Genomic DNA, 14,273 nt, shown 5'->3' on the forward strand with positions numbered 1-14,273 from the left:
TCAGTCTTTCAGTTTCTTCTTCAATCTGTCAGTTTCTTTCCTGTGATACACAACAGAGGGCTGATGTCCTTTAAGTGCATCCCTATAACATGCCCATTATGTGCTCAGGTCTAACGAGGTATTGCTATATTCAGAAAGAGGAGCATAATTAAAATTAGGCCTTGCACTGATCAGTTTATACAGTATCATCACAACCAAGATCCAGCAGGAAAGAAAAACCTTACCCTGCAGATGCAGATGGCAACATTCAACCCTAACCCCCTCGCCAGGCCTCCCTTCAGAGCAGGATTTATTCTGACCCTGCAGGTTACAGTGTGCACACCTGGAGCACCCCAAAATGTATCCACACTGGAGTCTTCACACTGCTTTTTTTTGAGTATTTTTCAAAATTGCTCTGCCTCCCCCCTCTCCTGATAGCTTCTCCCTGATTCCATGCCTGCAGTCCCTAGGTGCCTCAGCAGAGGAGGAGAATTAAACCCCTTGTTCCCAGACTGGTTCCAGAACAAATCTGTGCAGATGCATCCGAGGGAGCAGGAGGCTGGGACACCAAGCCCTGTGTGCTGCACGAGGGCACATTGTCATACAGGCTAATAAAGACATCATTTTCCCAGGGCTTCAGCTCTATTAAATACAAAGCTCCGAATGATTTCCTACTTGGATCAAAGATGTGTTTGTTCCAGTGCCACTTAAGTTTAAAAGGCAATGCTGGGAATGAATGAAACCTCCCCAGTGGCAGCTGCTGAGGTTCAATTGGTTTGTCAGAGCCATAATTATGCAGCAGACGTCTTCTGTTTGCTGGCCCACATGTTCCTGAAGGATGTTCTGCAATGGAAACAGCACGGGGAAGCCTTGCTCCCAAACTGAGGGGCTTTGGCTTTTGTGGTGTTCAGACTTGCTTATGTTTCAGATGGTGGAAATGTTCAGAAATCTCATCTTCTCAGCTCAGACTTAAAACCAGAGCTGGTCTTCTTTGATCAGATGTAGTAAAGGAAATGGTGGCCCACATCCAGCATCCCAGAACTGATGTTTTCCTATGGAGATTGGCCACTTCTAAAAATTCATTATATGGTTACAGCTTGTGTCAGAAGGTGAGTGTTCTCCCTAGCTAAGGTGAGGAGCTGTTGCTGATCAGGGTTTGGTGTGACCCTTGGTCCTGTCCAGCCAGTCATCACTGTGCCCTTCCCCACAGCACTTCTGGGTGCTGATGACACGTGTCTGCTGATTAAATATCTGTCTCCTTCTCTGCTAGATTGTACACCAAATTTTATGTGCCACAGACATGAGTATGTGGTAGGGACTCTAGAGTATTAAATTAAGCATTAAAAGAACATTAAGACATGAACCTGCAAAATGTGAAGTCAGGGAGAATTGAGAGCACTGAAGCTCTCAGTTGCCAGAGGAACAAAAGAAACACAATATCCTTTAGAGCCGTTAATATTTAATTTGCTAAGATGCTCAGATACTGGGGCAGTGAGTGCAGAGGGTGATGACAGCGAGGACCCTGTGAGGGTGCCTCATGCCAGCCACAGGGCCTCAATGGGTGTTCAGAAGCACAGCCACAAAGAGCTCCTTGTTTGCACAACTGTCAGGGATGTGCAGAGCTACCTGGGCTGCACACACACGTTGTGCAGTTTCTGAACACCTTTTAATTCACACGTGATCCTGTTAGGAGCACAGCATCAATGTTGTACCAAAGAGACTCCCAACAACAGGGCTGGTTAGGAAGGAAAGAGCCCATCTGACACCCTGCAGACCTGTCACTGCCTGACCTGCTCCTCATGTCCTGCAAGCACCTAAAGCCAACAGGAGGAATTTCATAAACCCAAACAGTCTTCTTACAGGGCTAAGTTTCACTCCCAGGGGCATCTTTAGCTAAATGTTCTTGTTTTAAGGTCATGGCTTAAAGAATAAGTGATAACAAGTGATACTGCATTTACTGAGAAGATAATTTCCTACTGTGTGTTGACCAGTTGCTTCTGCAACAACCAGAAGTCAGCGAGCTGGTCGTGAGGACTGAAGTGCAGATGTGGTCACCAAAGGAACAAAAGAGGATCTTGGGCAAACAGAACAGCACAGCCAGCACTCAGAGCTCAGCCCTGCACAGATCACTGTTTGGAGAACCCAGCAGCCCTTGTGGTTTTCTCAGGAGCATTGACTGGTGCCTCAGCCATCTGAGAGCTGCAAGGTCCAAGCAGGGACAGCTGGGTTGGTGGTGCAGGCTTGGAGGAAGTTCCCAAAGGGTATTTTCAGATGTGCCTTTTGTGCACTCGGGAGAATTTCAGTAGAGGATTCCAGTTCCCATCCCATTGCTGGCTCAACTTTTGCTTGAATCTGTGGAGTGGGTTTAATTGTTTGCTCTTGCTCACAGGTTGGCAAGTGTGCTATCACTGCTGTAGGACAGGGGTTGGCAGCCTCTCAGGGATACTGTGCCAGAGTGTGGTTTTCTTTTCCAAACTAGCAGCTAGGTGTGCCAGTGCTGGGTTTTGCTGCCTCTCTGGGAGGCAAGATACCATCCATCTGGGGTGTTTTCATCTATGAGGTCCTCAGCTCCTGCTGAATGCACCACTCAAGATGTGGAAAACAAACTGGGAGCCACTGCCTCTTACTGGTGCCTCTGCAGATGCTGCCAGTTGCAGCTCTCCTCAAGCATGTCATTCAGAACCTGTAAAACTGAGGGCTCTCAGGGCAGAGCCTTCTGCTCATTGCTTCCATCCCATACAAGGGATCTTCAGCCTGGTTTAAGATCATTTTCTTAAATAACTAATGCCTTCTCTCTCTCCCTTCTCTCCTAGGCTTTTCTGTCCTCCAGGAACCAGTGAAATTCTATCCCTCCACAGACTGCTGTGCTCCTTGGGAGACTTCCTGAAGCATCTTACGTGACCTTGGAGCAGGTAAGGGTGTTTCAAAACAAGGAAAACAGTAAAACCTTAAAGAGGAGCAAAGGTGGGAATCCTGCAAGGCTCCAGATGTCCTGTCAGGATGGCCAGGTATCACAACCTAACGAATTTGCCTGCAGCCAAACACCTCAGGTGCTGCTGGGCAAGATGTGTCTGTGAAGGACAAGTCCCTTTCCTTTCCACAGGCTGTGGGCATCTGCAGCTGCCTGGGACACCCCAGTGGAAACTGTAAAAGTAATCCCACCCCACAGAGGGAACTTTCCCTCCTCTGTGCCTACCAACAAAGTTACTTCTTCTACTTCCAGGAGCCATTTCCCATCACATCCTCAGCAAACCTTGATAAACACAGGAGCTGTAAACATGGGAGCTCTTTGCCTGTTGCTAGCCAGGCTGACTTCTGCCTCCACCCCCAGGCTGAGTCACCACGGATTTTAAGTGCTTCTAAAAGGTGAAATCCTCAAGCCTGGGAATGAGTTGAGGTGTCACTTGTTAAAATTGGTCTGAATTGTAAAAAAGTAGGTTACCACATCTCATGGTGAACAATCATGTCTAATTACAAGTCAGGGATTCACCACAAATACTCTTTAATTTCTACCACGCTTCATCCAGAGTGTTACAAAGTGGCACATTACCTCTGCTTTGGGGATAGGTGATGTAAGGAAAGAGGGTTTTGGGTCAGATGAAACAAAGAGGAATGGGTGCCAGGCCCTGACTCAGAGCTCAGTGTTTGGAACTGTGGGTGATGTGGCCTCCAGCTCCCTCACAGCACTCGTGATTTCATTTCAGTTCAGCAGATGGCAGAAAACACGGCGTGTGCCACACCATGCCTCTACTTCAACTTTAAAAGGCTGCTCAGAAATACATAAAACTGCAATAAACACTTTGTCAGTACAATTAAACAAACAAGGCCTGCAACTTCCCCCTAGCAAACTCCCAAGCAGGATGTTAATTTTTGCTCTTTGGTATAAAAACAACTCCCTTAACAGAGCAGAAATTGAAAGACCCCGTGACAGCCTCGTCCTGCTGCAAGGGCTGGGAAGGGAGAAGTTTCTGCGCTTGGCCTTATCAGTCAGCATTTTTATGCTGTATTTTTAGCAGTAAGATAGCAAGTTTCCTATAAAGTTGGCACACCAAGAGGTCAGTAAATCTGTGCTGAGAGTTCTGCACCGAATTTTTGCCGTTTCCTTTCTCTGGAGGCACAAAGTTCTCGGGCAGGAATAAGGAAGTGCATCGGGACGGTGCTCCGCCGTCAATATAAATGTCAGAGGACCTTGACCCCTCTATTCAGAGTCAGATTTATTCCGCCTTGGGTCAGGGGCAGGGCTGGGCAGGGCGAGTGAACGCTGCTTTGGGCCAGCGCCGGCCCGGGGCGAGGGCTGCAGCTATCCGGGGGCCGAGCACCCTCTGCCGGGGAGCGGCCACAAACCAACACCCGCTGCGGGATCTGCAGTCCCCATCCTCTGCCTGAGCCGGCTCCACGACACCCGGAGGATTAAAAGTGATTTTTTATAGAAGATGGCGATGTTACCCCACCACCGGCGATGCTTTATGAAAATACCACAAACAGCGAGGGAAGCAATTAAGAGCAGCAAACATTCCTACAAGTGCCTTCTTGCCGACATTCATCTTCTTCCATTAATTAAGTGAAAGAAGGTAATTTTAATACAAATGGCTCTTGGGGAGCACAGTTCCCACAGTCGGGGCTGTGCTGATACAATTAAATACTCATCCATAGCATGGGACTGAAAATTAAAAATCCATGGAAAAGTAAAGCAGCCTGCAAATAGAATTGTTACAGAAAATAGGGGCACCAGCCCTAAGCAAGAAGCTGCTCACAAGCAGCAGCCTGAACAGGGAAACTCACACACTTATTATTGATGTTGCACCATTTTCTGCCCAAGTAACAGATTTGCCCTTCACTAATTTCAGCTTTCCCGTTTCTTCCAGGGCAAGTACAATACCAGGTCCTATTTATAGAAGTTCATGGGTTTGAATTGGTTTTGGTTTTTGGTTTTTTTCCTTTTTCCTTTACTACAGCTGGTTTTAGTGGTTGATTACTGTTTGTTGGACCAGACAACCCTTTGCCATCTGGCTGCAGCTTTTATTAGCTCTTGAAGAAGACTTGATTTAGAGTTCACAGTTAACATTACAAGGACAGCAGCTCTGCCACACAGACCCTCAAGAGAGGAGGGTCATTTGTCATTAAGACTCATGGCAAAAATTGTGTTTGATTCTTTGAACAAAAACCCTGTTGTTTAAGGAATGTGGTGCTGTAGGCTAATATTTAACAGTAGGCTTTCTCCTCTGGCCCAGGGCTGGTGAGTGCAATTAGAGCCTGCCCTCCATCAGATATCCTGGATGTAATTCTCTGGGAGCATCTCTCAAAATGGAGGAATGCTGCCCCGTGGCAAGTACAGAATGTTTCCTGGGGATTGTATTTCTGCAGGCAAGGCAGGACGTGGTGAAGCAGGAAAAGAGATGAAGAGGTGCTGAGAAGGCTCTTGTACAGGGGAGGGGGAGGAGAGAAACAAACATTGCAGAGAACAGGAAAAACGATGTGCTGGGAAATGATTAATCCACCCCAAAGGCCCTGGCTAAGAAGTGGTGGGACAAGCTCAATGATTTTTGGCAGCCATGAGCTACTTCTGCTCTGCTCTCAACCTCTGTCTTGCAGCCAGATGTGTTCAAGTAGAGCTTCATCCCATTCCTGCTCCAGATACCACGTCCCCCCAGTGCCCCTCATTCCTGGCAGCTCCTGGGCAATCCCTCCCCCCTTATCTGTGGATTTTACCCCTCTCCCTTGTCCCTGCTCCAAGTGTTTCTCACGTGAATCCATGCTGGGGCAAGGGGGCAGGAGCCAAGTTTAGGAACTGCTGCTCTGTATCCTGTTGTTTTTCTGCCGGGATTGTTCCAGTTTCCTGCACTCTTATCTGGAGCTGAAAAGCCAAAGCTCTCATATTTACATGCTTTGTGCATGCCTCAGGTTTTTAATCTGTGACACAGACATTCAGAGAAATGTAGGGAGGACCATGAGAGGGTGGAGGAACAGGAACAAAGTGGTTGAAGGGCGTTCAGTGCCTATGCAATTAGTTTCTTTATTTAGTTATCCTGCTCGAGGCTTTTAGAGAACCTTCAGCAGACCATAAAGCTGCACAGAGTCCACTGAAATGTAAAGAGAGGAAGGTTCAGATGTTACAATCCCAGGTGTACATTCCAGGTCCCTGTGTTTGACAGCCCTTACAGAGGAATCACTTTCAGAAAGTGCTGAGTATGTTTTCTCCCAGCCCTTGGCACAGCAAAGTCTTAAAAGAGAATAAGCATTTCAGTGCTTCAGTTCTAGGAGCTTCACTCAAGTGCTGTAAAATTCCTTGGAATTATTTGGCCATGTTTTCCTGAATACAGAGGTAAAATAAGCATAAACTGTGCTGACGTTTTGAAAGCTCACAATGTAGACCAGATGCATGAGAAAGCAAAATCTTGTAGATTATTAAAAAAAAAATCCAAACCTTGTTTTCCTTCAGTGAGAATGAATTCACTTGGCTATAGGTTCTGTTAGTCCACTAAATTCCCTATGGGTTAAAAAAAAAAAAAAAAAAAAAAAAAAAAAAAGAGAAAAAGAAAACGTTTACCATACAGCTTTGGAATGTCCTGTTTTTCTGCACAAAGGTGCAGGTCCTGCATGCACAGTGTCCATTATCAGATGGGAGCCTCTCCTGGAAAGATAATTAAAGCTCTGCATCAGTCACAACCAGGCAAATGCTGAACCAGACACAAGGTTTCAAAACAAAACTCAACCCCAGAACCCTCCCCCAGAGGGAGCCTGGTTTTGTTGGAAGCAGGTAAAAATTGCAGGGATGATCAAGATGTATTTTTATTAATCAAAGAGATGAGAAATGTGCCAGTTCACCCTTTGTGGGTAAATACAGATTTAATTTCTTTTTCTACTCAGCTGTAACTGTAAATTCAGACTAATCCCACTTGACAGTTTCTTTGGAGGTGGCTCCCAAGTGATGTAAATACAAGAGCAGGAGTGGGCTGGAGACCTATCCTTAGCTGATTACTGGAGCCTTTATTTGGACCTAAATATCAAAAGAAAAATGGCTTTTTTTTCAAAGAGATCAGGAAAAGGAAGACATGTGCTCAGAGATAAGGAAAGATAAAAGCATTCCATTTAAAGAAGCCTGTGATAAAAATCAAGATGTTCATCTGCCAAGTCAGTGATTTTGTGGCCTTTTGACCATGCAGAGCTTCCGTTTCTGTTACCTTTTCCCACACTAACTGTAAGCACCAAATTATTGGCATGGAAGTTCCTTTTAGTTTGTCCAAGCAGCTCAACCCTTTAGGGAGGAATTCCACAGGTTGAAGATAAAACTCTCTTTGGCTTCAGAAGGGAAAAATGGTTCTCCCATAAATTTATCTTCAGCTTTGAGGCCCAGGAACAGTCTGTGAGTTCCCATCCTTTGAAGGGCTGGAGGCAGGTTGACCAACACCTCTGAGAAGCTTGGGCAGAGCTGATTTTCCTGTGAGGACAGCTGGCATGGCTGTTTGATGTGACTTCCAGCCCTGATTTCTGTGTGATCACAGTGACAGATCCCATTCAATGCCCAGATTAAGAGGTCAAGAGCTCAAAATGCATTTGCTGCTTTAAAACGGGTGGTTTTGTCTGGTTTGTTGTTTAAAGCAAGCAATGATTTCAGTAAAAAAAAAAAAAAAAATCTTTGCAAATCCTATCTTTGCATGTTTCACAGGGATGTTTAGTTCCCTGACCCATCTCCTGAGGTTAGATTGGGCTCTTCTAGGAGGTTTTGCTTTTGTTTGTTTCCTTTCCTCTTCCCCTTGTGCTCTGCCAGACTACCAAAGGCTGTTGGGTGTTTAATTGTTCTGGGGGTGTTTGTTGGTCTCAGCTGTCCTGGCCCAGCCTGGCTCAGGCTGCAGACTGGTGCTGGGCAGCCTGGAAGCCCACACACCACTTGCACAGCTTTTTGTTTTTTCCCCTTCCTGCTTGGAACAATTCAAGTTTTGTTTGAGGATTCTGCATGCATTGGAGGTTGAGGGCAGGGGCCTTCCACTGCCTGCTTTCCACATCCCCACCTCATGTCACAGGCTTCAGCCAGAGCTGCTCAAGAAACAAGTCCAGGCAACATTCCTGTGGCCTGTGTTTTCACTGGCATCTTCTACCACCACTAAATGCAAAGCTTTTCATTAATAATAGAGAAAGGTGCCCATGGCACAGACTGCCATTTCCAGCTGTACACACAGGTGATGTCAGTCTTAAGACATCTCAGCTCTTGCATTGTGCACAGTAAATTATCTGACTGATGGTTCTCTGACCTCTTAGGCACAAATGGTGGTGAGTTCTTAGGCTACTACATAGAATATTTCCAAAAAGATGGGAGAATTTCAGATTTAGTCCCTAGAAAATATAAGTTACCCATGCCACATACTGCTGTAGTTTGGAAACTTGTTTGAAAAGTCAGATAATGTCAGAATCTGCACTCACATCACTATTTCTGGTACTTCTGTTTCTGCAGCTCACTATGTGGAGAACTAAAGATTGCTAACCACAGCCTGCAGCCAGGGTGCCAGTGCTGAAAGGAACATCTCACCGAGTCTGGTTTGCAAAATTCTATTCCCAATATTTATATTTTGTTTCAACTTTGATTGGTACAGTGTAGAGGCTAATCCTGCAAATATTTACACAAGTCAAGCTTTCTATATGTAGCTCATCAGAGCTCAACAGGAGCTCACCTTGATGAGAGCAAATGTTCTGCAGGAGCATTTATTCTGGACTGATCACTGAAAAATGTAGTTGCACCTGCTAAGCAGATTTTTTTGGTAAGACATATATATGTATACACACACAGACATACATACACATAGACACACACATGTATGATGATTATTTTAGGTTCTGAGAGAGAAAGAAGGGACATTCAAACAGTCACATACTGATCCCCACCTGAGAAGGCTCAGTGAGATAGAAAACAGCAACATGGTGAGTATTCTTTTACAGCATAAATGATACCACAGACAGTTGTTTCTAACAGGAGCAATTCTAGCATTAAAAACTGCAGATTTTTGAACAACAAGTTTTAGCTATGTGGATGCAAGGTCCATTTTTTAATTTCTGAACAGCATCCCCCAAACAACTTCATATATCCAATGATGACCCTCTGAGGCAGGGGGCTCTGAGCCATTCTGGGGCTAGAAGCAGCCCCCAGGACTATTTTATGCACGTCCTCTGACTTATCTCCAACACATTTTTCCAGAGTGAGGGTGCTGGTGATGGGAGGTGCAGTGATGCCAGCTCACTTCGCAGGGATCTGGCCAACCTGGTGACCTGGGCACACAGTCATGGCACCATTTGTAACCAAATCCCAGCCTTGGACATGGTGCAGAGCACAGGCCAGCCTAGCAGGGACAACTCTCTTCTGTGGATATGTGGAGCTGGACATGCCTACCACTGGCACTGTGGAAAATTAGACCTCAGAAGCAGAGCAGAGAATGAAGCTGCAGAAAAGAGAAAGAGGCTGGTGTCATCTGAGGCTTCACCAAGGAAGGATAATTCAGATGAAAAGAGGAAGAGGATGACCAAATCCTTTGAGAGGTCTAAAGCAGACAAAGGATCACATGGCAGATCCTCAGGGGTCACTCAGCAGAAAGACAGAGTCTACATAAAGCACAGTGACCCCAGAGAACACCAACAGAACAGCAGAGCCATGAAATCGTGTCCTGCAGCAGAGCAGCATTTGTCAGTGCCTGGTGGTGAAGTCAAAACTGACAGGCACCAGGTGAAGAGGGAAAGGGATGAAGATCTCCTCGTCATCTCTGATGAAGAGCAGTGCACAGCAGATGAAGGTGATCAAGGAGACAGGCTCAACCAGAATCTTCTGTCACAATCACTCACTGCAGCTGCTGAGGAGGATTTGCAGACACAGCACAGTGAGAAGATGGCATTTAACAAGCTGACAGCCACTCAAGCATCTGGCTTTGCCCCCACAGGAAAGCCACCCCTAACTCTTTCCTGGGGGATTCCAAAATCCCCCATCAGCCATCACGAGAGCCTGGACAGCAGCTTCTTGAAGTTAAATCCTGCTGAGTCCATAACAGAAACTTCTAGAGCAAGAAATTCCTTTGGCTCAGTGATACCCAAGCAACATCCAAAATCTGTCCCTGCCTCCAGCATTGAGCCAAAGGCCCAACTTGGGTCATCCACCCCTGTGACTTTCTTTGAATTGGAAGCCAGTGTAGATGACCAGCTGCAACTCCAGCTGAGCCCTCCTGAGCATGGCACAACAAGAATGGGCTTTAGTGGGAATGTTACTGAAAATTCCCTTGAGGAGAGAGAACTGTCAAGGTCTGGGCATCCTTCAGCCTCCCCAAGTCCAGAGAGAGAGAACACAGACCATCCATCTGCACCCTCAAACCAATGTAAGTCTGGTGTTTTATTCCTGGTGGATGTGTGGGTATGTTCTATTAATCATTTCCCAATATATTAAAGAGGGCTGTGCTCATCTAGCTGCCAAAAGCAGCGTTGTAAATAAATGCCTCTGATTTGGGGCTCTCTGTTTCTACTAACAGGAGGAAAAAGGTTCCTACCTGAGGCCATCAGCTGGCATTCTGGCTGCACCAGAGTTGTTTTTCATCCAGTGCATTGGCTCCATCTGACTGAGAAGCAGCTCCCCACCACACGTGTCTCCCTTCCACACACTCAGTCTGAGAATCCCATTTCACATTCCCCAAATCCTGTCCTCTCCTCACAGTCCAGCCCCGTGGCCTCATCCGTGGCACGCTGTGCACCCAGCCTGGCAGAGCTGCCCCTGCCATGCAGGGTGCTTCAAACCACCACAGTTGGGTTTGGTGAACACTGTGCCACTATTTTTGTAACTGACAACATTCATCATCACAAGGGGCTGGGAATTCACCTGGGGGTGTCTGGGCAGGAGCCACTTCTGCCAAGACAAATGGCTTATGGTTCAAGTGAGGCCTCTGTGTGTGTTAATTACAAGCCATCCATCTCCCCACTCAGAGCAGGCAGTAACAAAACAAGCAAAAAAACCCCAAAACAGCAGCACAGTGATTAGTAGAGTCCACCTCAATCCAGCCACAGCATTTTAAGGTAACATCTGAGTGTGTATAAAATAACTCTGTGTGGGAAAGGGAATCTCTGGCTGTTGGCTCTGGAGCCCTTTCCTGTCTGCCCCTCTCCAGCCCTGGAAAAGGCACAGGAGAGCAGATGGAGCTTTTCAGCAATCCAAAGAATTAATTTCTCATGCTAGATCAAACTAGGTAGAGGTGGAATTGCCATAGCAACTTGAGAGAGAACCCAACTGGAATCTTGGCAATCCTTTTAAAAAAATACAACACCCCCCTCCAAAAAAAAAAAAAAAAACCCAAAAAAAAAAAACCCCAAAAACCAAAAAAACCCTTTTACTCCTCTTTTTGTTCTTCCTCACTATCTACCCCTAGCTCTCAGTTAATGTTTTTATTTCACAACAAAAGTTCTCCTGCCTGAAGAAATTTTTGTAAGGAAGAAGAATGCTTTGGAATACATTTTGCATTATTAAGTGTTGTGTTGTACAACACTTGGAGCTTATGAAGTGGAAGCAGAGGCACACCTACGAGGCCCAACTCCCATCTCTTCTCACAGAGGGGAGTCTGGTCCCTGCAAGTCACCAGAGTAGCTGCACATTGGTGAAGGTGTCTCCAGTCCAGCTGCAGCTGCTGGAGCAAGCACTGCTCACACAGTTGGTTCCACCAGCATGGTCCTGGGAGTTAGGAGGGGCCAGAAAGGAGAGAGTCTTCTCCCTGCCAGGTGGTTGTGGGCACAGATCTAAACCAAAGCTTTAAAGGGAGGGGTTTGTCAAAGTTCCATCATCTCTGATTTACCTTTAGAGGGAAGGTGAACATTGTTCTGTATCTCCTTGTGTTTCACTGATCTCCTTGTAAGTTCTTGCTGCCCACAAAGCTGTCTTATTTTTTAGATGTGTTGAAGAAGTGGGAGAAAAAGAAAACTCGTAACCCTGGTGATATAAAGGTTTTAAAAGACTGGCTGGTTTCACACTACCCCACTGAGACACGTGAGATCTACGAGCTGCCACCTGAAGACCTGGATCATTACCTGACCTCCTTCTACAGCTCTGCAAAGAGACAGGATGGCAGGGAGTTTTCTGCCACTTCTTTTCACTTCTTTCAGGGCAACATAGAGCGGTACCTCAAGGGTCACAATTATGAGTACAGTGTAATTAGAGGCCTGGAATTCAGAGGGTCCCAGGAAGCTCTGAAATCAAAGCATCACCAGCTAGCTCAAAAAGAGAGAGAGGAGGAGTGGAGTGTTTTGGAGAACTTGACGGATGAAGATGTGGCAAATCTCCGTAAGAGTGGACTTCTAAGCAGGAGTAACCCTCAGGGCTTTTTGCACCTCATTTTCATAAATACAGTTAGGGGGTTTGGGGCAAGGACACACAGTCAGAGCCACAGTCTGTACTGGGGGCAGCTGGTGCTGAAAGAGACCGAGGAAGAGCTGGAGTACTTGGAGTGGGTGGATGATCTCAGAGCTGAAGGAAGCACAGGGGCACCGGGTGCACAGCTCTTTGCCCAGCCTGACAGCCCAGAGACCTGCCCAGTGGAGGACTACAAGGAGTACAGCAGGAGGAGGCCACCAGACACCCTGAACGACTGCCACCCACTGTACCTGGCTCCCAGGCCTCAGTTCTCCATGTGGGACCAGGTGTGGTTCTGCCGAAAGGCACTGGCCAAAGCCAAGTTAGAAAAGATGCTGAAAGTTATCATCCAGCAACTCAAAATACACATGAAGAATTCCAAGCAGTAAAGGGATCCCTGTCATTCCTGCTGCTCCACGTTTTGTTAGGAGTGTGTTTCAAGGCAGGCTTTGAAAGGTTTACATGGTAATAGTACAGGTTGAGAACATTCTCTTAGGTTACACCTTAGAAGGTCAACAGGTTTGCACCACCTTAGCCTTCAGGTGAAGTGCAAAACTTTTCTTGTTCTTTCTGTTAGTGGAATTGATCGTTCAGCAAGTTAAATAAATATGAGAATCCTAGGCTTCACATTTTTAAAACAAGTTAATATTCTATTATTAAAGACATGATAAAATAGATAATGCTATCAGAGAGAGGGCTTGGCAGCTGGGTGGCTGCACTTGTTTAGGGAGCTGACACCTGTGAACAGCCTTTAGTCTATGGGATAAGCCTGTTGTAAAAAGATAAGTAAAAAGATAAGGTAACAGGAGTTAGGAGTTAGAGTTAGGAGTTAGTTCCGGGTTGGAAGGAGAACAGTGAAGTCACATCTTCATCAAGTGCCAACCCCTGCCTCACAGGAACTTTGTCAGCAAGGTTTATCTCATTCTTCTTAGTGAAAGATTTGTAGATTTAAGAAGTTGTGACCCTGTTTTCAAAAGTTGTGTAAAATGGCTGACACTGTTGAAAGGTTTTATGGCAACTGTTTTCCTCAGAGTGCTAAATACAGCCACAGAAATCCCCTTTAGTTCACGTGGTCCACTTTGTTCAGCTGTGTGAGCACTGCACAGTCACTGTGTCACAGCACACACCCCTCTGTGGTCAAACCCTTTGCCAGAATCAGTCCCGATTAAGCAACATTTAAAACTATCAAGTAACTTACAGATGCTTACAGAGCCATAAAAAAAATAAATTAAAAAATGCAAACTCACTCAGGTGTTTCTTCCAGCTTTCCTCACACTGCAGCACGGATGGTGTTTGGGACCCAGCCCCACAGGAATCCCCCGGGGGGGTGGGCTTTGCTCTGCTCTCTGCTCATCCCTTTTTCCCAGAGCTCCGTAAGGACTCTCAGAAGGGACCCTGAGCCCCAGCGGTGGCAGCACCTGAGCACCTCCCGCTTGATAACCTCGGTTCCCAGTTAATTGCTCTTCACGCAAACGAGCAGCACCCGGGGCAAGGGCTGAGAGCTCCCACCGACTCCTGATCAGGGTGTTCGGAGAGCCCCGGGGCGGTGGGTGCTGCCCGGGCCCCTCCCGGAGGGGATGGGGGCGGTTCCCGGGGGTCCAGCCCGGGGCGAGGGAGCGAAGGGAGCGCCGAGGAGCGGCTGCAAAACCCTTTTCTTGCCTCTTTTTGCACGGGGTTAGCCTGGCGGTGCCGGCCCGGGGGGGGGGCTCTGCCGGTCGCCATCGTGCCGGTGCTGCTGGCCCCGCTGCTGTGCGCTCGCCGGGAGCCACCTAGCGACAGCGGGGGGGGTGGGGGGGACAACGGGGCCGGTGCTTCCCTTGCTGCCCCCGGCCGCAGGAGCATCCCCGGGAGACGCATCCGTTCCGTTCACCCCCTCCCAGGGTTTGGCCCCGGAGATGAGCTCTAGGGCTCACCTGAAACTCCTGCTGCAAAC

At 47.1% G+C, this 14,273-nt stretch overlaps 1 protein-coding gene across 2 annotated transcripts; it reads left to right on the plus strand.

Moving 5' to 3' along the window:
• Positions 1–2,792: 2,792 nt before the first annotated feature.
• LOC139788109 (uncharacterized protein KIAA1958 homolog) lies at positions 2,793–13,398 on the plus strand. 2 transcript variants are annotated; one of them, XM_071727697.1, is made up of 4 exons: positions 2,793–2,891; positions 8,806–8,892; positions 9,167–10,328; positions 11,882–13,398. In XM_071727697.1, exons 2-4 carry the CDS (start codon positions 8,890–8,892, stop codon positions 12,727–12,729), a joined length of 2,013 nt encoding a protein of 670 aa, XP_071583798.1. In that variant the 5' UTR covers positions 2,793–2,891; positions 8,806–8,889; the 3' UTR covers positions 12,730–13,398. The 2 variants fall into 2 exon arrangements, with proteins under 2 accessions (XP_071583798.1, XP_071583799.1); XM_071727698.1 differs by lacking the exon at positions 2,793–2,891 and adding an exon at positions 4,558–8,511.
• The last annotated feature ends 875 nt before the right edge of the window (positions 13,399–14,273 follow it).

Source organism: Heliangelus exortis, chromosome 28 (assembly GCF_036169615.1).
Source record: "Heliangelus exortis chromosome 28, bHelExo1.hap1, whole genome shotgun sequence".
NCBI classification, from domain to species: domain Eukaryota; kingdom Metazoa; phylum Chordata; class Aves; order Apodiformes; family Trochilidae; genus Heliangelus; species Heliangelus exortis.

What these genes read in the sequence shown, in the direction of transcription:
- LOC139788109 (XM_071727697.1), top strand. An exon ending in ATCTGCACCCTCAAACCAAT is followed by an intron (nt 10,329 to 11,881) that starts GTAAGTCTGGTG and finishes CTTATTTTTTAG; the next exon opens with ATGTGTTGAAGAAGTGGGAG.